Raw genomic sequence first — 26,385 nt, 5'->3', positions numbered from 1 at the left:
TTTTTTTTTTTTTTGCAAAACCAAGTAGTAGTAAGACTTCACAGGACGTAGAAGTGGAAGATTTTTCACAGCAGAAGGAGCACACAAAGGTAACGTGTGGCGGTATGTGGAGGGTGGTGAGAACGCTCTCTGTGGTAATTATCTAATATTTGAGGAACAAAGGAATTGTGTTCTCTGCCTGGGAACAGAGGCTCAGAGGTGTGTCACACTACGTCTTAAGCCACAACAAGCTAAATGCATTCATTTGAAAGGGAAATCGCACTATGAAAGCTGTTCTTGAGTGTGCGTGATTGTGTGGAGTGACTCCATCATCTTTTATCAAGCAATTAATGTGAAAGGTAATCTGAAAGGCTTCCTCTCCCCCCCAAACGCTTTACAACTGCACGGTTCGCAGCAAGCTATATGATGACAAAAGGTTTAAACAGCCTTCACACCAAATATACAAAAAGGAACATTGATCCCAAACATCCGTCATCAGCTTGTTTTTGAGTACAAGACTAGATATTCTGGTAAAAACCAAATACATTTCTGCAAACGTTTGAGTTCACTATGTTTCACATTAAACATTAAAAACTGTATCAGCATTTAACGGTGCAGATAAATTGGATAAAAATGGGATTTCCTCAGTGACAGTGTTGAATTAAAAGATTGATTGCTGGGAATTTAACAGAAACTGGAAATATTGTATCTTTTCATAACATATTATATCATCACACAACTTGCTTCTTCGCGCTTGACAGTCACGAGCTATAATCAAACCCACCACTAAAGGGGTTTGAGGTAAAGATTCAGCCAGTAAAGACTTGTAGATTTATCGAGGGTTATTGCTATAAATATGAAATAACAGTTTCCACTAACTTAATTTTTTCACCAAAGTTATTTTTGGACCATTTTCATACCTTTATTTTACAGGGAAAATGGAGAGAGCAGAAATGTGAGTCAGCAGTCACTAACTCAACTTTTATTCACTTTTATTTTTCTTTAAGAGACAACACACAGACACAGATAATTCTTTTCAATGAGGCTTTAAAACAAAGCTAATGGGTGAAGCAATACCACAAAAGAAGGTTCCTTAAGGAGGAGCAGAGTGGATGCTGGGGCAGCAATCATTGGTACCAGTCCGTCTTTGGGAGATTAATTCACCCCCCCCCCCCGTAAACAAAAGGAGGAAGTGGCCCTGTGTAACTGGCTTGCTGGGACTTCCTGTTTGTGATTGTGTGTCCAAAAACAGAACCGGGGTCCCTGGACCTCCCACGACTGTGTCTAACTCGGGGCTGCAGAACCGCTGACCTGCTGCGTCTGGCTGTCCGCACATTGTGCTTACGTAGCCGAGGCGCCACAATACTGGGAAGCAGCTGCAGCAGACATAAAAGTGACAAATGTATGTAGTAAATGACATGCAACATACTGGCCAGCATTAGTGCAATTAGCTTAATGCGGAGCAGAATAGGAAGGAAACTGTCCTAATGGCATTTAACTTTCAGAGTCAGTAGTTTTGATGGGTTAACTTAATTCCTAAAAAGAGGAAGTTGAAGTGAGATTGTACTTCTTCTTGGTTGTCATCAAGTGACCTGTTGTTCGTTCGCATCATCAGGCCCTTTAATGAAGTGATGGATGGAAAAGATGCAAAGATTAAAAACCAAACCTGCTCCACTGAGGAGCTGCCTGAAAACAGCTGAGACTGAAAAGGTTTTTTTTTTTTTTCTAACTGTGACGAAAACCTTTTTCCTGAGGGATTTCAGAATAACGAGCTCAGAAGATATGATGAACAACAACAAAACTGTAGTTTTTTTAAATGGCCACTGGAGCCTGACTGGCCTAAAGACTTCCATGTCCAAATGTAAAACCCTACAGCAGAAAGTTCACAGCCCAGTGACTGCGTTGGCGGTGCTGCCGACATCGCAATGAAGGAGCAGCCCGCTCTGAAATTCAAACCCATCTCAACCTTGAAAGAGATGGGGTTACTTTTCATCGCTTTGTGATAGACTGTTTGTATTCCGTACAAATAAAGCCTGATTGATTGATTAATGAGTTGCCATGCACCAACAAGTAATTTCTGATGGTGTGTACTTCTCTCAAGTAAGACCTCAAATGTGCTTTATTCTGACGTTTATTTCTACACCACCTGTTCCCCATTTTCCAGAAATGAAAGCTCAACTTTGGTATGAGAATTCCCAACAATACATTTGCCACAATGATGGCATGAGCAGCCACCTCCTTCCCTTAACCTCGCAACTGCAGGAAAGCAGGAGCCAAAGACCTTCGTCTGCATTTCCTCACTTTGGGCCAAATAATCTAAGATTCAACAATAAAGTCGGTAAACTCTCCTCCCTGATAAGAACAATACGGCAACACCAGGATACATTAATGCGACTTTGAAACACTAAGGAAACAATACGACAGTAATACAATGGCCAATTTTCCTTCCCTCAGATATGCTTTGTATCGTATACGGGACATAATGCTTGTCACAGCAGAGGATGCAATGCAGATTTTGACAATAAATCAAATGACTTGCCTTAACGGTATGGCCCTGAACAAACCAGTGCTGTTTACTGGGAAAAGGAAAGAGACAAAAGAGCTGCAAAAGCTTTTGTGTTTCAGTTTTGTCCAATAAATAATATCATTCTCTTAGAGATGATTAAGGAACAGGAGGAAGAGAATGAATTCCCTACTTCACACATCATAGTCTGGGAAAATGAAAGATCAAATAATTCATGTAGTCAGTGTGTCATATCTGTAAATATTTTATATTGGCACAATGATTTAATGATGACCAGCATTTGTGAGGTTTCAGAAATATTTTCACACAAAACTCCATTTATACTTATTGTGTCTGATTGAATTGATGTATCAGGGAAAATGTCACTGTGAAATTTTATTCTCTCATCATTTTGTAGTGTATTCGTCTCTGCAGACATGTCCAGCTGGCCTGTTGATTCTTAACTGGGACTGAAAATTTTCATTCAATTCATCTCTATTTTCGCTTTAATTGGAAAAAAAATACAATCTTGACAAAGACTATAACCATTGAACTCAACAGCCTTTGTGATAAACAATAGAAATGTGAAGGGAGGACGGATGGTGAGGGAGGAAGAGCCCTTAAGAGAAACATGAAAAAATGTCAGAAAAAAACAAAAAAACTATTTGTATTTGATTGCATTCTGCAGCCCACACAGTCCCTGGTGTTTCACGGCTCAACTGCACGTAAGCAATCTTGTCCAACTAATAAGAGTCCCTGAGGGACGATCAGGGTAGGAAGGTCAACTCTTTCCGCATCCATAAAGCTCCTCACAGGCCTATGAACGTGTAAGTAGTAAACAAAATTGTATAATTAGAAGTGGCTTGGTTGTAATAATTTTCTGGAAATGAAACTAGACCACAGGGTTCTGAAGAAGCTGACTTGTTTGGGGTTGAAGGGATCCTTCAGGGGCCATTTGAACACAACTGGAAAGAGCTGAGTGTGGGAGATTTTGATTTAGACATCTGGAAGTCATCTCTGGCCTTTCTTGGTGGGATCTGAGTAACTGTCTATTAGGGTTAATATTTAAAACGGCTGCAGGATCACCCTCAGATTGAGATAACAAAACAATACACAGAGCCAGACCATCATCACACCAGTTGCTGTGAAGCAGTCAGCACTCGGAGGCTAAACAGGAAGTGGGCCTGTAGATGGGTCAGGGGATTAGAGCGGCTCATTTTACCAGGATTATTTCGTGTGAGTCACTTTCACAATAAAGAGCATAGATAATGAAGATAATGAAGCTCTTTCCCCTGATTATTCTGATTTCTTTAACATTTGTAGAACAGTTTAAAGACCTCATTTTTATCATTGCTTCTTCTTTTTGGAAAAACTGAATGGACATGAAACTATGTAGAAAATAAAACATATCAAACGCATTGTTGGTTTTGGTCTTTTAGTGGGATTCATTGAGAAAAAAAAAAGAAGACACTACACTTTCCGTCGGTATTTTAATATGTTAGACAGTAGAAGATGAGATTGTGTTACAGTCGTGACATTTCAGTTTCGAGTATGAAGTGTGACTTGTTTTTCTCAAGCTAGCAAGGTCACTTCCACAGTTTCACAAGCGTTAATAAGTTGTGAAAAATATGCAAATCACAGCTAAAATAAAGCAAACAGACAGAACGAGGCTGAATATATCTTTATAAAATCATTAATCATAATAAACACAAACAACAAAAGCTGTGTGACAGTTTCTCACAAATCTTCATCATCTCTCTTACTCTGTAGTGTTTTTCCTTTTCAGCAGTATCAGATAATCAATGTTTAGATTTCAGTTGTTCAAAACTATCAATCACTGCAGCGGTTCTGTCACAGTAGACGAAAAGATAGAAGATACAAGCAAAGCTGTCTTGTATTTTACATTATAGTGTGCAATACCAGCACGTCCTGACTTGCCCCTTATGCGCCACATCTGCTGCTCGACGGCCACCCGCACACACACAAGATGTATTATGCAAAGTGATATTAGCATGGTACATTCTTGGCAGACGGCTCCCGACTGTGCAGCCGTTGAATCAGTTTGTATTACAACACCAGCATAACAAGCAGCCAAAAGCTAAGTGATCATGACAATGGTGACTTATAGGATCACTTATTTCTGATAATATAGAAATTCCTCCCTTAAAAAAAAAAAACAAAAACAAAAACAAAAACACAGAGCTCCCTTTGCATATTAGGTAAATGGTGATCCCTCAATCAAACCACCATAATGTCCTCAAAATAAACCCGTAATAAACCCAGACCAGGGCGACTGAAGCTGACAGATTGTGGTGTAGTCTTTCTGACTTGATCCAAACCCGAGCAGCTGTCTCTGTTTTATGGGGCTTTTAAAGTAGAACAGGTCTCTCCATCTGTGCTGTTGTGGGGACAACCAAGCCCCAGGTCAACACAATGAGAAGGAAATCAGCACAAATCCTGTTTACTCTCCACATCACAATGTCACACAATAAACACATTTCCCCTTATCACAATGAACAACAGCACAATAGTGAGTTATTTAAACAAAACGCAGCCTCTATAGGTATATGTTGGAAAATGTGATGAAGGATTTTTTATGTTATTTTGCCACATCCACAGTCCAGACTGTGGTCTGCAGTGACCTGCCGGGTTAAGATGTGGGTCAAACTGGGACTTTGTTGATGTGAATGTCCAGTGTTACAAATATAGTTAATTAATTAAGTCAATGCTAAGGAGTCTTAAACCTTCATGCTATCTAATACCCAGCAGGTGGGAAACGTTTTTGCAAATATAAGCCTGATTGTATTGAAATCTATGGGAAACTTTGCCTTCTTCTCACTTTCAGCTTCTAGTTTCAAACCATTTTCAGTACAATATAAAGTTAATTTTTTGAATGATGGTCCCATTTAGATGAAACTAGACTGTAAAACAGGGTATGAATTAAGGCTGGACTAGCATTTGATTGAGACTGCTTGATATCAGGGTGAAGTGCAGAACAGGTGAGATCCACTCTCACTCCTCCTCATCTTCAAATAAAAATGGTTCACAAACAATTGTCCAATCCAATAATAAATCCAATCGGGCTTACGAGTAATTTCTAAACAGCAAATGAAATTGGGCTATCCGTTTAAGTGCTTAAATTTATTTAATGACTGAGCTTAAATCTAGCTGGGTTAATAGCCAAACAGCCAAAGATGATTATGAGCTTAATACGGTAAAGATAACTGAACATTTGCATGACAATATCCATGTTTGCATGTAAACAGACAAATTAAGGTTACACACAGTTAGAACAGCTCCCCACTGCGACTGCCACCAACTTGCCTAACATTTCCTCCTTCTGCCCTCAGGGCTTAAACGTCTGCCTGATGCATTTTCTCCCCCTATTTTTAGGCAGCTGTTTTACCTGTAACGTCTGAAACGTCTATAACTTTGAATCTATGTCACTGTCTGGTTTATTAAACAAATTAGGGCTTGACAGTGAATGACAACCTATGTGCAACCCACAAATATACACAATTAACAATTTAATTTATTTTCCAGTTGTCTGAGCTAAATCTATAAGTAGTTATTAGGTTTATCTGGCTACACTTTCTAAAACAGAGAATTTGACTGAGCTGTAGCTTCAACTACAGTTGAACTCGGCATAATATCAAGAAATGGTTATGCATAGGTGCTAATTAAATTTTGACAAGAAAATGAACTTAAATGAAACTGAACTCAAGTAATAAAAAAAGTTTTTAAGAAGCATTTTTAAAGTTGAGAATTATCTAATTTATCAATTTAATACGTTGTGCTGCATTGTTCATAAATTCTGTATTTTGAATGGTTTGTGCTGACAAAGACTGACACTTGTTATATTTATAAGGAAGGTTGTTAATTTCTTTAAATGGTGTGAAATCTGACCTTGAAAGGAACTCGTCATAATATTAACTTCTTCCCAGGGGAACAGGGAGGGTAAACTCTCCCTCCTCAACTACTGACCCCAGCTACAAAATGCTAAATTACACAAACACTTGTATTGTTGGTGCTATCTCTTCCATGTCACCTGTGTGAAGCTACTCAGACTCTGTTCACATACAACTTGATGCGAATCTACGCCTGCTGACTCTGCAGGCTTGCAGAGGGAAAGTTTGTGTGAGTCGCTGTCAGCAGTTATTTATCAATGTAGAGAATGCCAACAGCTAACCGGTTCTCATGCTTTGTCAGGCTGAGATGCCCTGATACATCCGTGCAGAACCAGCCTGGGACTGATGTGGGCTTTGAAACACCGTTACAGCCACAGCTGACCACTTTTGCCTATCTGCTCTATTTGTGACCCCATTTCACTGCAATCCACCCCGAAACAGCAGTTCGATGTCTGTTATAATACTTTCAGAGGAGTTTTGCAGAATAAAAAAAAAATAGGTCTAGTTGGCTGCCAAAATAAACATTTCAAGTTTTCTGCAGTTTCGCTTGAGTGGTGGGAGGCCGCCTGACGATAACGAGGAATATAGAAGTCAAACTGGAGGATATCGTTTTCATGTCGGGGCAGCATGAGTGACAAATAAAAGACTTGGCCAAGATTAATGTTTGTTATCAAATCAAAACATAAAATACCTTAAGATATTTTGGACATAAAGTCTTATTTTTCCAGCCTCTCCCACATGATGATAATGCATTTCCTGAAACCTCTCACTTCCTCTTCTATACTTTTTTTTTTTTTTAAATTAGCATGTTTTAGTTTTGCTTCTTAACTAAACTCTTTCATTCTTTTTTGGGTAATGCTAACTTTAGCATAACCGACTTTAAGGGCTATGAGTAAGTTTAGCTATTGCTACGTTAGCATAAAACAGTTCTTTGCCTGACTTTAATTTTGGCTTTGCAATGAGCTTGAGTCATTTCTTCATTTAAAGAATAATATCCTCTGAACTGACCCATTTCTTCAGCTGGATAAAATAATTCTTCTTTACAAAGTGATGAAATGGCCTAATTGTGTCTTAGAGAGCTAGCTATCTAGCATGCTAACCTCGGAACACCAGAAGAGAAAAGCTTAAGGTGAGTAAAATTAAGTAATTAAGTTTGATGCAGAACTTAAAACATGCCCACTGTCACATAAGATGGCTCCTAATTGTCTGTATTTCTTTTTAGGTTTTTAAGCTTAAGTCTTAGCCAACTGTTACTGTCGAGCTAAGTGCTAGCACCAATTCACTTAGATTAGCATAAAACTCACAAAACCCAAAGTTTAATTCACGCTGTTTGTTTTGTTTCTTTATTTATTTTCTTTTGGGGGGAGTTCAAGTGTTTTAATCTCATGAGATATATTCATATAATTTCCATTTAATGTGCGTTTCATCTGTGGCTAATTGCTGCACTAATAATGATTCAGAGGACTAAAACAAACAAACAAAAAGAAACCACACAGTCAAACGTCCTCCAACAACTTGCCTGTTGTGTGTGTGTGTGTGTGTGTGTGTGTGTGTGTGTGTTTGTTGTGAGTACACGGAAGAATCACGCCCCTCGGCGCTGAGCGGCAGCCGGAGCAGAGGTGCCTCCTCCGGGTCATTTCCAATCCGGGATCCGGAGTGACAGCATCTCATCCTCGGAGCTTCTCCTCCTGCTCCTCCATCTTCTCCTTCTTCTGTGGATCTTTACCCTGAAAGAAAAGAAAAAGAAGGAATGAACTGAAACTTGATTTTGTTGTTGTTGTTCTTGTTGTTGTTGTTGTTTTTTGTTTTTATTTTTTCACCTGTCGGAGGGCGAAGACACAATATCGGATCTATGAAAAAACCCACGTGGATTTGTACAACCGTTTTAAACCAGAAGGAATGCATATTTTCTTTGTCAAACTAATTTTCTTGTTGTCGCCGATTGGACTAACACGAGGTGAGTGGATGGAGACTTTTCATTTACTTTTCAGCAGGATAACATTTAGTTTTGTTTTAGTTGCCCTCATATAACCTGATGAATTCACTTTCCTCTTTTTATCTAGAGCCTTAGCTTTTAACTTCCCCCCTTAAACTCTATTCTCTAATTTAGCTTTCTCAAGATTACTTCTCTGATTTCCTGCACCTGTTGTCCACCAGCCCATTTCTTGCAAACTGAATCAATGAATGCCTTTTTATTTTTTATTTATTTATTTTATCATAGTTTTTTTTTCCCCAAAACTTTGCCCAGGCAGCTGTTGCACACTTGCCCCAGCAAACTCTCAATTTTTTCTCACTACTTTGTGAGCGCATGCCTTTGCAGGTTGGATTCAGACCAGAATATGTGTGTGTGTGTGTGTGTGTGTGTGTTTTTTAATCATTATTGCAAAGCTGTGTTACTCCACAAATGGCACATTCTTTATGGGGCAGCTGCAGAGGGAAGCATGCTGCTGCCACGCTGGTGTAAAGTCCCTGTTCACCACAAAAACTGCACAACTTTGAGGTGGCCAAGAGTTGCACTTAGACTTCACACTGATGGTGTAATACCTGTGACTTCTTTTGAAGGCAGGGGGGGGGGGGGGCTCTTTAGCAAAGTACAGGTGTATTAAAACTTTTCTTTTTCAGGCCTGAGATGCTCCACTCTCACGGAGTCGTGTTTGAAGCTGGGGAGATGTGAAGCAACGCCAGATGGGAATGGAGAGTGCAAGTAAGTTAAACATCTGCATTTCTATTTTTCTTTACCGGTAAAAAATGGATGAGGAAAACCTGCGCAGAGGATTAGTGGAAATGTGTGATTGTGGAATCTGGGATGACTCAGATTTTTTGGTTGACATGAGGGCTCTAAAGGTGGAGCACTCCTAGCAGTGCTGCTATTTCTGGGAGGCAAATGGTCAGAGAGGAGGGACATAAATGAGTGGACACTGATGAGGACAGGGGTGACTGTATATATATATATATATATATGTATGTGTGTGTTGGTGTGTTAGTGCCTCCACACTCTCCCTCTGCAGCCAAACTCTCGCAGCCCTAAATCTTGTTTTTCTTTTCTTTCACGGAGCGACAGCTGGGGTTGCCAGAAGCTCGGCGACCATTGTTCTCTGCTGCGATTAATTCTGTGTGACTAATCTGGGTGAGGCTTCCCAGAGAGACCCTCAGACCCTGCCCTCTTACACACCCTCTCCACCAACCTCCCCCTCCCTCTCCTGGGATTTTGTCCCCTCTGTAATGGCCTTCACTGCTCTCTCTCTATCTCTATCCTTCCTTCATTCCCTTGGACAGCTGGTGGAGGGTAAAAGTTTTTTAACCTGCTAAAAAATGGGAAAGTGTTGCTCTTCTGACTTTTGTATTTGGAGATGTTTTTCTTGGTACACATGTAAACCAATAAGCGCCTGTTCTGCCCAGAACTATTTTTTTTTTTTTTTTTTTTTTTGGAAATGAACAATAATGTTTTTGTGCCACCAGCCACTATCCAGTGTCATCTTACTGTCGCTGACCAGAGGATGATTTGGCCGGCTGGGTCACAGCTTCAGGACCCAGTCAGCTATCTTGGCCCCATGCCACATCTTAATTTGGTCTGGCTGTGTTATTCACCCCTCAATCACACCCACCAGACACACACACACACACAGACACACACACACACACATGCACCTCACCGGGCCACAAAGCCAGCATTGTGTTCCTGCACTGTCCTCCTCCTCCTCAGACTTCTCCAATTAAACATGGAGATGGTTATCCTCACAGTTTTGAAAAGGTTTGAATGAATGTGAGAGGCTCAGTGTGTGTGTATTTGCAGTTGTCACTGCTACCAGAATTTCTGTCAATGTTGTTTTAAGATAGATTACGTGAGGAAATTATTGTTTTTTTTCCCATTTGAGACTGTTATTGTTGACACAAACTCTCTTGAAGCTGAAAACATGAGTAGTCTTATTTAGTTATTTTAAATTTAAGTGGCAGAGGAGGCTTAGTACGGATTAGCTAAAGGGTCACTCTTGTATTGCACTAGCAGAGATATTTAAAAAATGCCCCATCTTTTAGTTCTTAGCATTAAGTAAGATCAAACAGAATCCTGAGTACTCGGTCCGATTCATTAATCAGTGAACAAACTTCCTTCAGCTTCCATCTTTTTTCTCAAGCTCCCGAACACAGGACCAGGTTTTTACTGATGCCACTGCCTTTACATAAACTTCATTAGAAGGGTTCCCTGAGATCTATGACCTCCACAGCCAAAGCATCCACACAGTCGCTGCTTGCAACTCTTGAATAGCAGCACAGCCGTAAGTGTCATGAATGTGACCGGTGAGAAATCAGTTGTCATCAAAGCATTCAAGGTGTGATGCGGTCAAGTGTATTGCTTGACTAATGCTGCTGATCAGTTGTTGTTGGTGATGATCAGTTACCTCTTTGTGATGTCTAGTTTTGTGTTTTCTAATGAAAGCATGCATTTGTGGTGGAATTATGAGTCGGTTGAATCTCAATCAAAAAGCTGGCGCTCTTGACCTGAAGTGTTATGTGGAAGTCAACTGAGTGGTGTTGGTTTTATATAGTCTGACAGAGATGCCTACTTGACATGCCATAACATAAATACCGCATCCTCCTTGTATCTGGCCTTCCTGGCCCAGTGAGATCCTGACTGAAGTTTATCTCCAAAGGGCTCTGAGGAGGCCTCTCATTTACTGTAGAGTTTTGGCAGCAGCGGCAGGAAGCAGTGACAGAGCCGAGCCAATCCAAATCAGGAAAAATAGCTCCCAAATTCCAGTGGCACAATGGCCAGTATGAAAGCATCTTGCAGCCGAGCTTCTCCATGCCCAAAGAGATGAGAGATGTCGGGGCGGTTCAGGAGCGAGAAAGCACGCTGCTGAGAGATCACATGCATTCATTGCCAGTTAGTCAGGGTGATGAAAAAGTACAACAGACTTCTGACAGCCTGTTGATAACAGGGAGTTGCATGCTGAGGGTCAGGTTTTTTATATGAATGGATTCAGACTTTCAGGTTGTAAAATCAGACCCGAACTTTTTGCAATTTATGCTGAGTTGCATGGACATAAGATAAAGAGTTTGGATGGTGCATCACGACCCACATCCCTTCTGTTTTGCTAGAAAACATTTTTCATATGTATGGATCCTGTTCTTGACCTCTGAAACAGTAGCTTGGCAAAGCAACCCTGTCTCTTACTTAATGTTTTCGGTTTTCTCCAGATCTTTCAGCTGCGTGGTATGACCTTCATCAGCAAAGGGAGTTTGGTGCTGGAGTTTGGCTTAAGGGCTGAAATTGCCATTTCCAATTTTAGGTGAATTAAGTGTCCTACTTAACTTTGAACTTATTCCTTGAGGTACATTGAATAAAACCAACAGATCCAGTTTACCCAGTTTGGAGACAAACTAGTTTAAATTGGGGTTTTTCTCAATGCTTCTGATATTTTCAGGAAGCACCGTTTTTTTTTTCTTCTTCTAATATTTCAGGGCGAATGATAAGCACTTAGGATGTGAAAATGTGAGAACTTTAGGATTTTCAGAAATAATGTGTGTTTTAGTGAACATGGCCTCAGATAACAATCAGTCATTACTCCTTTGCTGGTATGTGACTGCTACAGTATACATCCACTTCAGTGAAAGTAAGCCCTTGTCCCTCGTTTGGCTTCTGGAGATTCCTCAATGGCACCTCTGTTTTCTCTGGTGGTCAGATGAGTCTATCTTAACCTCCCCCACACACTCTATGCCCCCGCCCTATACCTCCATTCAGAGTCAGGAAACAACCTCGGAGTGGCCCGGGGGAAGAAAAGGTGCTGTATCTGATCATATCATCACACATTGAGAAAGACACAGCACAAGCCTTTTATATGGCCGCTGCCGCCAGTGTTGGGTTCCCTTTGGCAAGAGTCCGACTGGTGAGAGGGCTGATCGGCAGACTGTTCTGGCTGAGTGAAGAGACTTGGTGGTGGGGAACCTCAGCGTCGGGGATTAGTGATATTTGAGCCGCTCTGGTTGGCATATGCCAAGACAAATCGCATAAACTTTGATCGCAGGCTGAGAGGACTGACAGTCAGCGTGTGTGTGTGTGTGTGTGAGTGTGAGAGACAAAGACACTTGGCATACATCAAACCACACTTTCTCATTTCTTTTTTCCGTCATTCAGCCAGACCACCTGTCTGTGGGTTATAGTATAACAACGAGGAGGGACGTGCACTCGGCCACACAGCAGCATGCTCCATAATACCCATAATTACTTGTGGTTTTGCCCATTCAGCTTCACGCAGAAACAGATTGACTTTGTCTGCCAGGTGTGCTTTTAGCTTTCAGTCACTCTCGCTGCCTGACACTCAGTCAGTCACAGAACATTTAGGAGAATGGAGTGTGATCCCTTTATAGTGAAGTAAAACTGTTTGTTTAGGGAAGCAACACCACCCACTCACTGATGAAATTTTATTTTAAATAAGTTTTTGTTGGAAAATGGGCCAAAAAAAGGAATATGGCACAAAACTAATGTTGAATAAGTTTTCAGGTTCTCAGGTAAAGTTGTTAATTTGATGTTTGATATTAAAAGCACAGGGAGCTGATGCCTTCTGCCACCCTGTAAAGGATCCAGAGTTTAGTAGTCATGTACATTTAACTGTTCATTTTGTAGTTTGGCTGATTCACTCACTCTTAAAACATATAAAACAAGCTTCATCCAGGACTCTGATTTATGGAGGACACCTGGGCACAGGGAGGCGGAGGTGACGATGCTCATGGCTCACACCCTGAAGTTGTCACGTACAATAACAGCCTGAGGGTCCAGTTGCACCGTCGGCAGGTACATCTTAAGACACCCGTAAAGCCTTTAAGTGGTTCCCAGCCTTGTAAAGCAAACAGTGTCAGAAGTCATTAGGGCTGCTGTGTCTGTCAAGACACACACTCAGTCCTGATTCCCGGGGGAGCTGGCTCTTTCCCATGGGCTGTGTCCGTAGCACTCCCAAATAAACAGGGTCTCTAATGAAGGCTGCCAGATGTGGGCCGGTCACTTCAGCTCTCCTGTACTATTAGAGAGGAAGAAAAAGAGGGATGGCTCTAAGGAGAGGGAACGAGGGGCAGCGCCTCCCCTGTAATTTCTGTAGCCAGTGGTGGTAACTTTGGTTTCAGTTCCACAACAAATAACAGCCCCCGTTTTCATGCCAGCTTCAGTTTTAGCCAAAGAGCTATTTTTACCGCAGCCAACTTAATTTGTGTGAATGAGGCTGAATTTCAAATGCACATTTTTGTGTTGATTTCTCTTCACCACAGTGAAGAGTGGCAGAGTTGTCAGTGAGATTAGTGTCTATCTGCTGCTTGGAAAAGAGAAGACGGGACAAAAAAAAAAAAAGAGAGAGGGAAGGAGATGGAGAAACCCCCCTGGGCAATGCTTGTAAAACAGATCTGACAAGACTAAAGAGGACTTAGTACAGACAGAGAACCAAACAGCCAGGAAATGTGAACGGGTGGTAGGAAGGAAGGAGGGATGGGCGGGGGGGGGGACAGAAGTACAAACATGCTCCACTAACACAGTTTGACTCCTGACTGGAAGCTCTTTGTCACTAGTGAAGACACCTGAGAAAGAAACACGATATAACACTTCTAGTTTATTAAATGTTGGGATCCTTAAGGTTTTTGACCATCCCTCCATCATTGTTCCTCTGGGAGTGCTGCAGTGTTACTAAAATTAAGTCTCAAGGGCAAGAAATATAAGCAGACAGGCAATCAGACGAGTTCGTCAGGTTCATCAGATGCAATTTGTAAGAGAGAACAAAAGTGAATGGTAAAATAATGACCATAACAAGCTGCACCACATAAACCACAATGTCCCCCAGTGTGGAATCAATCTGGCATTCTCCCTCCGTATTTCCTCTTTGCTTTTAAAAAATTGAGATATTAGAGAAAATAATTAGTTTGTGATTAATATCATTGGTTAACTCAATCTACTAAACTTACCTGAGTTGTTTATCAACAAATGGTTAGATTTGGTTAAGTTTTTCTGGAACCTTAGACAAAGGTAAACAGAGAATTACCCGACCATATTCACTACTGATTCTGTCTCCCACAGAGCTTAATGTGGCACAATAATTGAATAAATGCACTAAGCTTCTTAAAAGCCACACGGCACGGCGGCCTGTCAAGTTGCCAAAACCTGTATACTCACTCCAGGATTTTATTTGTATACATTGCACATGTGTAGCCTACATATTACTTCGAAAGCCGCTGTCCCCATCTGTGTGTGACCTCAGAAAGATGGCAGATGGCAGATTGGCCCGGCACTGAGGAAAGCCCCTTTATTGTGACGCCTGGCCGAGGGTCAGATGTCACCACAACATCTGCTGTAGGCTCGAGCCGCCGCCCGGCCCTGTTATGCATCCCTTCAGTGTCGCGGACCTGTTGCCACGGGCTACTGCGACAGCAATCGAAGAAGAGTCGGCCCAGAAGCGAGTGCAGAGGAGAACAATGAGGCCTACTGGGCAGGGATGACAGAGAGGATAATAACAGTATCGGCCTTACCGCAGAGATAATTCCGCTGCTGTCCTGCAGTTATACGACACCTCCCAAACACCTGATATTTACTCAGCTTCTGATTTGTGCCCCTCTTTTCATGTCTTCTTTATTTACCTTTCCAGCAGCACCAGTTTACCTGCTGCTGTGGAGATTATCCTTCTTGCCGGCAGATTTCTCTTGTTGAAGCAGCTGCTTTGCTCTGTTTGCTTTGAGCACAACTAGACTCCATAAAAGAGTCGTTGAATGTTTTTTTTTTTTTTTTTGTCTTACCCTCCTTTTATTTTATACACACATTGAGACAGTTCAGCTTGACGCCGGTGAAGGCTGTTTTGTGCTGATTCCGTATTTGACAGGCTCTCGCCAAGTTAAAGAGCAAACTGTTAGCATTCTTTGCCTAGCGTGTGCTACAGTTGACTTACTGCTTGCACCTCAGCCAGAGTGTGTTTGGATAGTGTGTCCACGTGCACTGAGGTGAGGGTGAAGGGGGGCGGGGGGCTCAATCTATTTGTCTTTCAGGCCTCTGTGTGAGACGCTGGGTTGTTTTTTTTGCGAGGGCAGATGCTGGTTTCAGAGCTGCAAGTCTTTTCAAGGAACCATAAAGTGCGGCTGCCAGCAAGCCTCTATTGAGGTTTTCCCGGGTTAAGAATCAGGACAGCAGAATCTTCAGTGTAAACAGCAAAATTCCTGCTGAACTGGCAACCCATCTCTTTTGAAAACCCAACCAACCCAGTTCCAATTTCCTTTCTTTCTGTTTCCTTTGTTTGTCCCACTTGTGTGCGTGTGTGTGTGTGTGTGTGTTTTGGATTTTGAATCTTTTTCTCCTGTGTTACCCCTGGCCTCAAACATCACAGACCACTAAAAACTTGCAGAGCAGCTTGGAGAAAGTTTTATAGCAGTGGGCAGTCGTCAGTTGAGACTTATAAATCTTAATGTGGTGTCTTCATAAATGGGGGGAAAGAATGGGAATGGGGTGTAGGAGGAGTGGGGTGACTGGGTTTGGAGGGAAAGAAGGTGCAACAGAGGGGAGCGAACGGATGCCAGGAACCATACGGCTTTGAACCGAGGAAGTGAAACCAATAATGAGGGGAAAAAAGTTGGGGCGGGGGGGGGGATTCAGGGATGAGCCACATATAATGAAAGAAGATTCAGAGGAAGATTTTTTTTGGATACAGAGAGGGAGGGAGAAAGAGGAGGGGAAGGAGAGGAAAGAGAGGAAAGAGGAGGTCTAACAGCTGAATACTCCCAGCCTGGGGTGGGCTCTGAATGAGGAGGAGGAACAACAATGGGCCCACTCATCCTTCGCTCTCTCTCTGTTCTCTTCCTCTCTTGCTCCTCATTTCTCATTTGGTGAGCCCTCAGATGAAGGAGGAGGAGTGGGGCAGCATTCAGATACCAGCCCTGTAAAAAATGGCCAGCGCAAGATGCATCTAAATATCTTTTTAATAAAATGGAAGCAATCTGATCTCCTTGACTCTTGAACTATATTTTGTATAGTATGTGTATAAATTAGAAAAATTTTATTTTATGGGTAAATACCCATTAAATACTATTCAGTTATATTTCAGTTTCTCCCATTCAATCAACTTAATTAAAATGCAGCTCTGATTTTATGAACAAGCAAATTTTTTGGCACTCTCAGTTTTTGGACAGTAGGATGGAGGGCGATGGTGAGGAAGGATGCAGAGGGGTGAGAGAAGGGGGTTTGGGGCAGCAGGGTGGTGGGGGTGAATGGCCGGGGCAGCAGCTGCCGTCTCCTCATTAACATGCGCACCTGCTCCCCGCGGCCTTTTTCCAGCGAGCTCGTGTGGCGCCTCACGACCTCAGCGCCCGCCACCACTGGGGCTTAACTGGACTGGCCTTCTAGCAGCCAGACCCCCCCCCCCAACACCTCTCATCACCAGACACACTCTGTCTTCTACTGTCTGGATACAGATGCTCAGAAATCATGTGGAAGAATGTCATAGACATACGTTTTAATGTGAAGAGTAAAACACAAACGTCTGACACTCTAGATGTTGGTGTGATGCTCATTTACACCCCCAGGAAGACTTAAATCAAATAACACTGGTAAAATATTAAAATATTTCTGGACAACAGCAAGTCTGTGATCACATCTATGCATGACAAATCATCACAAATCAACCTGGTTGGGTTTATGAGCTGACCTTTTTCTTGGCGTTGCTTTCACTTGCATAACTTCAAAGTTTAGTTTACAGCTGTTTATCTGTGTGCAGCTCAAGACAATGACGTTACCTCTGTCTCAAATCAACTGGTCAAGGCAGTTGGACGCCAAACCAAAGTCTGGTTCTGCTCAAGGTTTTGGCTTTGAACAAGAAAGTTTTGTTCTTGCCAATGTCGCCAGATACTTGCTGATGATGTGAATTGTTGGGTCTCTGTGAATAACATTTAAATGAGAAAGATTAGACTTTATCTACTTAGACATTGCCTTTAGATAACTTTTGTTCTCTTCTGAATTGGCGCTATTTAAAAAGATCTAACTAGACCAAATTGACTCACTGACTGAATGAGTGCAACTTGCAAATGAAAATTAGGCAATTTTGAAACAGCAGTGATGAAGAAACTTTTATGTAGATCATTCATGGCTGGTGGACAGAAACCAATCAGGATTGTACACAAGAGAAGACAGTGTGGGAACGCTGCTTGTTGTTGGACCGAGTGTTGCAATTTCCCCGCTGGCTGTTTTTCATTCAAAGTGACTTGATACAAACAGTTTTGATTGCTGTATCAGGCAACATTAAAAGGCAGTGTTGCCAACCTATCACATTTGTCACTGGATTAATGACCTTTAATTGTACTTTATAAACCTTTATTTCCTGGAAAGCAGTCTGTGGCAGTTCAAGCTACTTCTTGGACGAATGTCACAAGTTTTTTGTTTTTTTTGACCAGCAATTGTAAGCTTGGGCTTTCCCTGTGTCAGCAACCCTCGTCTGCTGACTTTTCTCTCTGAGGGATGTTTTCAAAGAAAATAGAACTGAAACTGGTATCATAAAATCATAATTTAAGCAGCAGAGAAGTAACTTGAAAATGTGACAGATTTGATTGTGTAAAGAAAACTTTACTGAGAGTTTTAATTCGCAGGGTAAACTATTTGACTCGCCGATCCTGTCATCCCTGCCAGCTTCAGCAACGACCCCAGCCAAAATGACACTCAGCCAAGGTATCGACTCTGCTCTCAACGCTGTGACATGCCACCACTCACTCGCTACTACTGTTTGTGCAGCAGGCAGCCTAGCATGTGAGGTTTTCTTTGCCTTGTCACAGTCCTAAGGCTGCCTAATCCTCTGAGAGGGAGACCCTGTCCAAACACACGGCTGTCCCTACAGAGGGGCCACAGCTTGTCCTGCACCAACACACACTCATACACTCACACACAGACTGGATGGCCCCCCTGGGAATGTTTGGGGACGTGGTCCTGCCAGCCCCTCGGGGCTAACAGACTTGTTGGCTCGGGTCAGGTATTTGAGAGTGACTCCAGATCTTTAATGTTGTTTGAAGGCCGCTTGAATGCCAGCAGGAAGTTTTATGCACAATATTGTTTCAGCATGAGAGTAAAAAACAACAACGCTGAGTTCCTTGTGAAGTCTGTGCTGAAGAAAACAACGAAACCTAAGAAATGTAGATTTCTCCTTGTAGTTTTCCATCTTTTTTTTTTTTTTTTTTTTAGAAATCTTTCATGTGTCTTGACAGAAGTTGCGCCACAGTCTCTTCTGTTTTATCCCCTTTTTCCCATTTCTTGTCTGATGCTGCAGCAAATCCTCTCTGGGGAAAGAAGAATAACAAGCATTGAGGTGGTGGCAAGGTGCTTTGAAGTTGCCATAATGTTGGCCTGCAGCTCAAACACTGGCATAGATGCTGCCTTGTCCTCAGGATGAATGAGTGCTGACAAAAGGGTCGAAGCGAGCACATTTCAGGCCTGAGAGCTGCTGAAGGGTGCCACGATGACTGCTTTTCTTGTGTCTCGACTTTTGGGAAGGACGGATTAGGAACAAGGATTGAAAATACTGTAGATTTTTTTTGTGTTCTCGTCTCCGGTGCTATTGAGTAGGTGCTTTGTTTTTGAATACCCAGGCCTCTCTGGCCACCCAGCGTTGTCGACAACAGTGTTGAATCTCTGAAGGCAATGAAAATGGGAATGTGGCAGCAGGGAGCATCTAACATACTAAATCTGAAGTGGTTGAGGATGTATAGAGCTGGAAGAATGGCTCTGTATTGGACCTCAACACCATTTTGATGATAACATGAAATCAGATCCCAGCCCCACTGCAGGGCTGCTGAGCTTTGACAGCATAATCAATCATAATCTTTTTGGGGTGATCAGTTTCTTAGAGCTGGAGAGGATGTCTTTAAACTACTTCGATTTGTCCAACCATCTAACCGAAATTCACAGAGATTCGTATTACAGGAGGAAAGACAGAAAAAGGAAGTCTTTGCTTTTCATTGTCATTGACAAGAAATATCAAACATCTCTGTACCACCACAAATTCTACCTTAACAGTAAAATAGCAGCATTATGATATCAAACTTGGCCATAATGGCACATGAGCACAAAGCTGTGTATATAATTTAGACATTTTTATTCAGGTCCAATACAACTGCATTTGTTCAGACACTATCTAGTGTCTCCTGTTGTATAAAAGAATTGTGTAATTATCCAGAAAGTGGGTGGAGTTTTTTTGGCTGTTAGAAGATTACATAATTCTTTATGAATCTCTCTGATCGTGAAAATCTGTAGATTTAATTACATTTTACAATCAAACCAACTGAGGACATCAACAAAAGCTGGAAAAAGTTTTACAATTTCTTGTCGTAAAAGACTTAAATGATGTATTGTGTATTCAAATTAACGGCAGTAAAAACTCTGCTCAGGTCTTAAAACGTCCCTTAAAACGTCCCTTAAAACGTCCCTACAGTACGCGCGTATGTTTGCGGTTGTGTGTGAAAAACTGTGCAGGTATGTGTGCGTGTGTGTGGCCTCTTTGTTCAGCCACTTGTATCCTCAGGGGACGCTCTTCAGCTCTGCTCATTGTAATTGTAAATGTGTTAATGTGTCCCTGTGATCTGCAGCATCTCTCTCTCTCTCCCCCTCCCTCCCTGGGAGGTTGTTCACCGGGGTCCGAGTGGACGTTTATGACTCAGTCACAACCTGTGAGAAACATCACAGGAGCTCACTCTTCTCCCGCCCCCCTCTGTCCGGACTGCTCTGTTTTACAGCCTCAAACGCATTGTTCAGAGGGGGTCACGGCAGACAGATGAGCGTCCCATTTAAAGCATAGTTTCTCATGGCTGTGTTACCATGCTGTAAAGGCAGCAGGGCTGCGGCAGGAGCATCTTTTAAGGGAAATTGATAGTTAGTCCTATTGGTGAGGGCTATTTACCAGAGCAGATTGATTTGTAAGCACAGCGCTGAACAAAGGGATGACCCTCGCTGCTCTGTGGTGTTGTCTTACCCCTGTTAACTCATTCGGCACTGAGCTGCAAAAGATGGCCTGGGCAAAAATATAGGTATTTATCTGAAACTCCCTTCGACTGTTCCTACTCTTCATTAATTAGTTCATTTATGAAGTCAGACAGAGACCAACAACCACTCACCCTCACACTCAATTTAGAGTCACCAGTTAAGCCAAACATGATGGCTTTGGGCGGTGGGAGGAAACCCACGCGGGCACGGACAGAACATGCAAACTCTGCAGGCCTGGGAACTGCACCCACAACCTTCTCATTGTGGGAGAGCACTGCTAACCACAATGTCACCATGCTGCCTCGTTCCAAGTCTTTGTAATGCTAATTTAAAATGAAAAATGGACATTTATCAGAAGACCAATATATCTGGCAGAAGGAAGACTTTTATTAAATCATAAATTCTTCATGTGAATGATGGTTGATCACTCTTTTGTTTAATTACTAAAAGCAGGATCTAAACTTTCTAGGGTCTTTACTTTACTTTACTTTTTCATTATCTCGTCTGAGCAGGGCCGGGCGATATATTTCGGTTATCAGGCTACTGAAAATGTGGTTCTGATTTAGATTTACTGTCATAGTATCATAGCAGTGATGATATAATCAAATGGAGATCTGTAAATGAGAGATGAAATGAAATGGAGTCAGCCATGTCTTTCTTTGTTTCCTCCTGACCGCTTCGTTTGTCTTTTCTCAGATGCCGGGAAGGATACTTAGGAAACCAATGCCAGTTTCTTGACCCGTGCACCAGCTCGCCATGCGTGAATGGCGGCACGTGTCACGCTGTGATCAAGGGGAACAAGGTGGATTTCAGCTGCACCTGCAGACCTGGCTACAGCGACCGCCACTGCCTGACGCCCATTAACAATGCCTGTCTCATCTCGCCGTGTCGCAACGGAGGCACCTGTGAGCTTGAGAATCTCCAGACATTCAAGTGCCGCTGCCTACCTGGATGGTCAGGTAACAGCTTTTGAGTACTCAAAATAAGAATCCAATCTCTTTTTTTTTTTTTTTTTTTACATATTTTTAAAATAGTAGACAGATAATACTAGAACAAAGTCATTTCTCTTTGTCCTTAGGTAACCAGTGCCAACTCGCCAACCCCTGTGCTTCAAACCCTTGTGCCAACGGCGGAAAGTGCTCTAGCATTGACTTCCAATACATCTGCACCTGCACGCCATTCTTCACTGGACAGACCTGCAAACAAGACGTCAACGAGTGCGACGCAAGTCCATCGCCCTGTAAGAACGGCGGGGTGTGCATCAATGAGGTTGGCGATTACCGATGCCAGTGCCCACCAGAGTACACGGGCAAGCAATGCGAAAGCCGCTACCTGCCCTGCAACCCATCACCCTGCCATAACGGAGGCACTTGCATCCAAAAGGGAGAAACCAGCTACGAATGTTCCTGCGTGCCAGGTATAAACGTGTGACGATGTCGTGAAGGCTTTAGGGGAACTGCTGTTGCTTATTTTTATGCAATGCTCCATCACCCACAATTTTATGTAATCTCATCTTTTTGGAGTAGAAAGCCGCAATTTTGTTTTGACAATTGTGTGGTGTCTTAGTTTGTAGACGTGGCATCGACTATCCATGCGAGTGGTTGCTTTATAACCAAACCTCTAGATCAGAGTATTTGACAAAGCTGGTCACATGAATTTTGTTGGGGCACTTCCAAGTAGTCCTGGGCATTTACTCTGTTTCTTGTTATGAAGACATTACGCAGTCAGATCTAATCTCTTATTTGTAAGCAGATGTGAATGTTGGTGCTGGTGAGATGGAGGTGGAGTTCTAAAAGCACAAAAGTCTCTCGAGTTGATTTGAGAGAATGTCAGTGCCTGTTTGTCGCTGCTGAATGGATGATGTCATGTAAGGCTGGGCTGTTCCTGCTTATGTTGTGTCCTGTGTGTTTGCGTACATTCGTGTGTGTTACCGGTTCGGTGTGTGAACAAGGCAGAGCAGGAAGGCATCGGAGCTTATCACAAGGAAATGGTCAAAGGACAACATCCTCTCCACATAGTGGAGTGAAGTGGGGCTTGCTGGGACTGTAGCCCAGCCCACCAGCTCATCACCTCCACACACTCGGACTTTCTGTTTTCTGTTTCGTATAATGTAAGGAATGTGTTAGTTTCAAATTTCATCTTCTGTTTTGTTTTTACTACATAACGTTACCTTATTGGTAGATTCAAGAACTTAATTTCTATGAAAAATTGTGTGAGAGCAGCCAGACACAAGGTCGGTAAACATGGATGTAAACATTTCAAATATTTTGAGAAAAAAAAAAGAAGCTAATTCTTTATGGGAAAGGAAATGCATTGAGGTTGACTTGTGTTTGTACCTGAGTGCTGATGGTGAAGATCACTGTCCTAATGGTTTCACTACTATAAAAGAGGCCTCTTGTCCTGCCGACCAACTAGAGAAATCCATCAAACACTGGGATTGCAGTGATCCTATCATGCAAACCACCTTCCTCAATTTCACCCTTTTGGTTTGTAAAATGGGTAAAAGTGCGGATTAAAAAAATATTTCATAATATGAAACAGTTATCTCAAGTGGTGAAGCTGCAATGGATGATGTAAACTGTTGCTTTTTGCAGAAATATCAAATGTTCACCCTATTCCAAAGTTAACAAGCAACTGTTGAGAAAAGACCTTAAAGCTTGTCTTTAAAAGACCAAAAAGCCTCCTGGCAGTAGCAGTGCACTTGTACTTGATCTGGTTTTGGTTTTCACTTTATAGTTCCCAGCATGCTGCTGGTACAGTCCAGTGGTTGCCTCTTGTGCAACTGCATAAGAGTATATTTTATTACATGGTGAAGTTGCCACAGACCTCAGGAGGTACAGCTGCCTTCTTCCTCAGTTGACAGTTGACCACATTTAACTGTAGAAAGGTTTCACACTCTTTTGTCTTCAAACTGGAGAAATGACTAACTGAAAATATTTAGGCCTCCATTAGTAAAAAAAAAAAAACAAACCACACTCATCACACATTCATCTGTGCCTGTTATTCATTCATTCATCTTCTATCGCTTACCCGTTTTGGGTTGTGGGTGGTCCCTGTTAATTATTTTTGCTTTTTCTCTGTTGCTTTCAGGTTTTTCTGGAAGACTTTGTAACTATAACATTGATGACTGCCCCCGTCATGATTGCCAGAATGGGGGAACGTGTGTTGATGGCGTTAATACCTACAACTGCCAGTGTAGACCGGAGTTTACAGGTTTGGGAATTGATACTTAAACAGCACTGATGAAACTATATGTGGTGGGATATCAACCAGCTAAACTTCAGTCCTCTGACATGCAGGTCAGCTCTGCACAGAGGATGTCGACGAGTGCCAGCTGATGCCCAACGCCTGCCAAAACGGCGGCACGTGCCACAACACCTTTGGCAGCTACCAGTGTGTGTGCGTGAACGGTTGGACCGGAGACGACTGCAGCGAGAACATCGACGACTGTGCCAGCGCTGCGTGCCACGCCGGATCGACCTGTCACGACCGCGTAGCTTCTTTCTTCTGCGATTGCCCTCCAGGCCGCACAGGTACTCGTCCATGTCTGAGATGAGATAACTCCTCACTGCTGGTGCAGGACTGCCGTTAGTTTATGCTACTGGAGACATATTTGGCATGAATACTGTTAGGTCAATAGTTTTAAAAATGTGTTTATGTCATTTGTCTGGCCAGCCAGAGTTAATGTTGACTAATGCATTCTTAAACACTTGTATTGACATTTATTAGACATGGACATTCTACGTTTACGTGCTAAACGGGGGATACTTTCAATATTCTGCTCCAGGTCTGCTGTGCCAGCTGGGCGACGCTTGCATCAGTAACCCGTGTCAGAAGGGTTCCAACTGCGACACCAACCCCGTCAGTGGAAATCATTTTTGCACCTGCCCCTCGGGATACATCGGAGCTTCCTGCGATCAGGATGTCGACGAGTGTGCATTCGGTAAAGCTTGCACCACATGACCTGTCAGTGCTCTTGCTGTTATGAGGTTTCAGCCTTTAAATCTGACAAAAACTGACTAATGGCACAGTTCATCCCTACTGATGACGCTGGTACAAAAAAATACCTAATTTTGCTTTTTACTTGCAAGAAATCACGACACATGTTTTGGAACTGTATAGAAGCCAACATACAAACTCATTCTTTCCAGTTATTATTGGTGCTGTGCTAGCCATAATTCTACCCGTAATAAGGCCCTTAGGGGTGGTTTTTCTGTAATAACGCACAGTTGTAGTTCTGCTTTTGGCATCCCAACCGACATTAAACCACCCAAATATTCTCATTGTCACGTCTGTATATTGAAATTGCTCCCTATTTAAGTTTTGTACTTACAAAATCAACTTGAAGTTTTGATTTGCTTTCACAGGATCCAACCCGTGTGAGCACGCAGGGACCTGCAGAAACACCAAGGGGTCGTTCAAATGCGAGTGCCAGAAGGGTTACGTGGGGGCGCGATGTGAGCTGGACATCAATGAGTGCATGTCGAGCCCGTGCATGAACGAGGCCACCTGCCTGGACCAGATAGGAGACTTCAAATGCATCTGCATGCCAGGTGGGATGCTTGGCCGGAAAATCAATCTTCAGCTTTTGCAGAGTGACATTTATCACATAAAATATGTAATTTGTGTGTCTGCAATACAGATTGTAAAGCCACTTGTGCATATGTCCTTCAACATCAGCTTTTGAGTGCTGAAATGTTCAGCTGACCATCATTTAGCTGATTGCTTCAGATTTTTGTTTGAGCAACAACTGTGACCCTTGATTCATCTTTTAACAGACGTTGAAAATCAATCAATGGAAGAAGTCCTCGAATGCTTTTTACAGCTTTTCAAAGTTCAGTGTTGTTTTTATTGTCATGTCGAATTATCTGCTTGGGAAATTGCAGAGGCCGTTTTTACAATTTTTTTTTATCCGCTATGACTGATTGACCAATCAATTAAACAAAAAAGAAAAATATTTGAATTACATTTTTAATTAGTCAGTGCATAGGAAGACAACCGAGAACTTTATATCTTATTATACCTTGAACATTTTACTTATACCCTCTTAGAATTTGAGCACTCAGATGCTTCTTTCTATCATTTGTGATAGTGAACTGAATCTTTAGATTTTGAAATGTTGGTTGAACAAAACAAGGAATCAAATGACGTCAGTTTAAACTTTTCAGTTATAAGTCAATAAATAAAACTTGCAATGGCAGGTCTGCTGCTATTCACATAGCCACTGTGTACACTCTAAAAGCACTACAGCAGTGTGAAAATGCTTCTCACTGAGTGTCTCCGTCTAACCGATCCATCTCCCCCCCGGTCCTCCCTTGCTAATTGGCCAGGCTACGAGGGGGAATTCTGCGAGATCGATACGGACGAGTGCGCCAGCAGCCCCTGCCTGAACAACGGCAAGTGTATCGACAAGACCAACTCCTTCCAATGCGAGTGCCCCACAGGTGAGGCTGCCGTACTGCTGCAACCGAGGGGGAGGAGGGAGGGAGGGAGGCAAACACCCACACGCACACACACATACACACACTCACCCCAAACACCTTTCTGGATGGGCACTAATCCCAGCCCTGAGGCAGGCTTACACAGGCCCGGGTAGCCCAGAACTAACGCAGCAGTCGAGGAGGAGAGAGATCTATAGGGAAAGGCTTGAGGAAGTTTGAACTTTTTGAGCAAGTTTCTGATACTTTTTACAAAGTCTGCTGAGCAAAAAAAAAAAACAAAAAAAAACTTGTAGAGCTAATCAAGACTTGTGATTGTGACCGTGATGGGAAAGGAGACGAGAATTGGCAGGCAGAACGAGGACAACACTCCAGAAAATAACATTTTGAGGGCAGGCGTTTGTTTTGCCGCAGTGTTGGTTTTACGCTATTTGGACCAAAGGCGTTGATGTTTTATTCAGAGATGAAGGGATACAACTATTGGAATGTTGGAAGGAGAGAACAACAGAAGGGAAGAAAACAAAGAAAGGCTCTTAAAAGTGTTTTAGTTTTAGTAGTTTTAGCTTTGGTTTTTTTTTTTGT

At 42.4% G+C, this 26,385-nt stretch overlaps 1 protein-coding gene across 1 annotated transcript in view; it reads left to right on the top strand.

Annotated features, from left to right (window-relative positions):
• The first annotated feature begins 8,046 nt into the window (after positions 1-8,046).
• The window catches only part of notch1b (notch receptor 1b), a 38,380-nt gene continuing 20,041 nt past the window's right edge, over positions 8,047-26,385 (top strand). Inside the window, exons 1-9 of the mRNA XM_029509754.1 lie at positions 8,047-8,347; positions 9,013-9,094; positions 21,062-21,324; positions 21,444-21,782; positions 23,456-23,578; positions 23,665-23,898; positions 24,153-24,308; positions 24,733-24,918; positions 25,696-25,809. Of these exons, the coding sequence (XP_029365614.1) occupies positions 8,290-8,347; positions 9,013-9,094; positions 21,062-21,324; positions 21,444-21,782; positions 23,456-23,578; positions 23,665-23,898; positions 24,153-24,308; positions 24,733-24,918; positions 25,696-25,809 (1,555 nt within the window). The 5' untranslated portion in view covers positions 8,047-8,289. The remainder of the gene's footprint in view (positions 8,348-9,012; positions 9,095-21,061; positions 21,325-21,443; positions 21,783-23,455; positions 23,579-23,664; positions 23,899-24,152; positions 24,309-24,732; positions 24,919-25,695; positions 25,810-26,385) is intronic.

Source organism: Echeneis naucrates, chromosome 9 (assembly GCF_900963305.1).
Source record: "Echeneis naucrates chromosome 9, fEcheNa1.1, whole genome shotgun sequence".
Lineage (NCBI taxonomy): Eukaryota > Metazoa > Chordata > Actinopteri > Carangiformes > Echeneidae > Echeneis > Echeneis naucrates.
The sequence above is the reverse complement of the archived record's forward strand: the minus strand, read 5'-3'. Positions and strand labels throughout refer to the sequence as shown.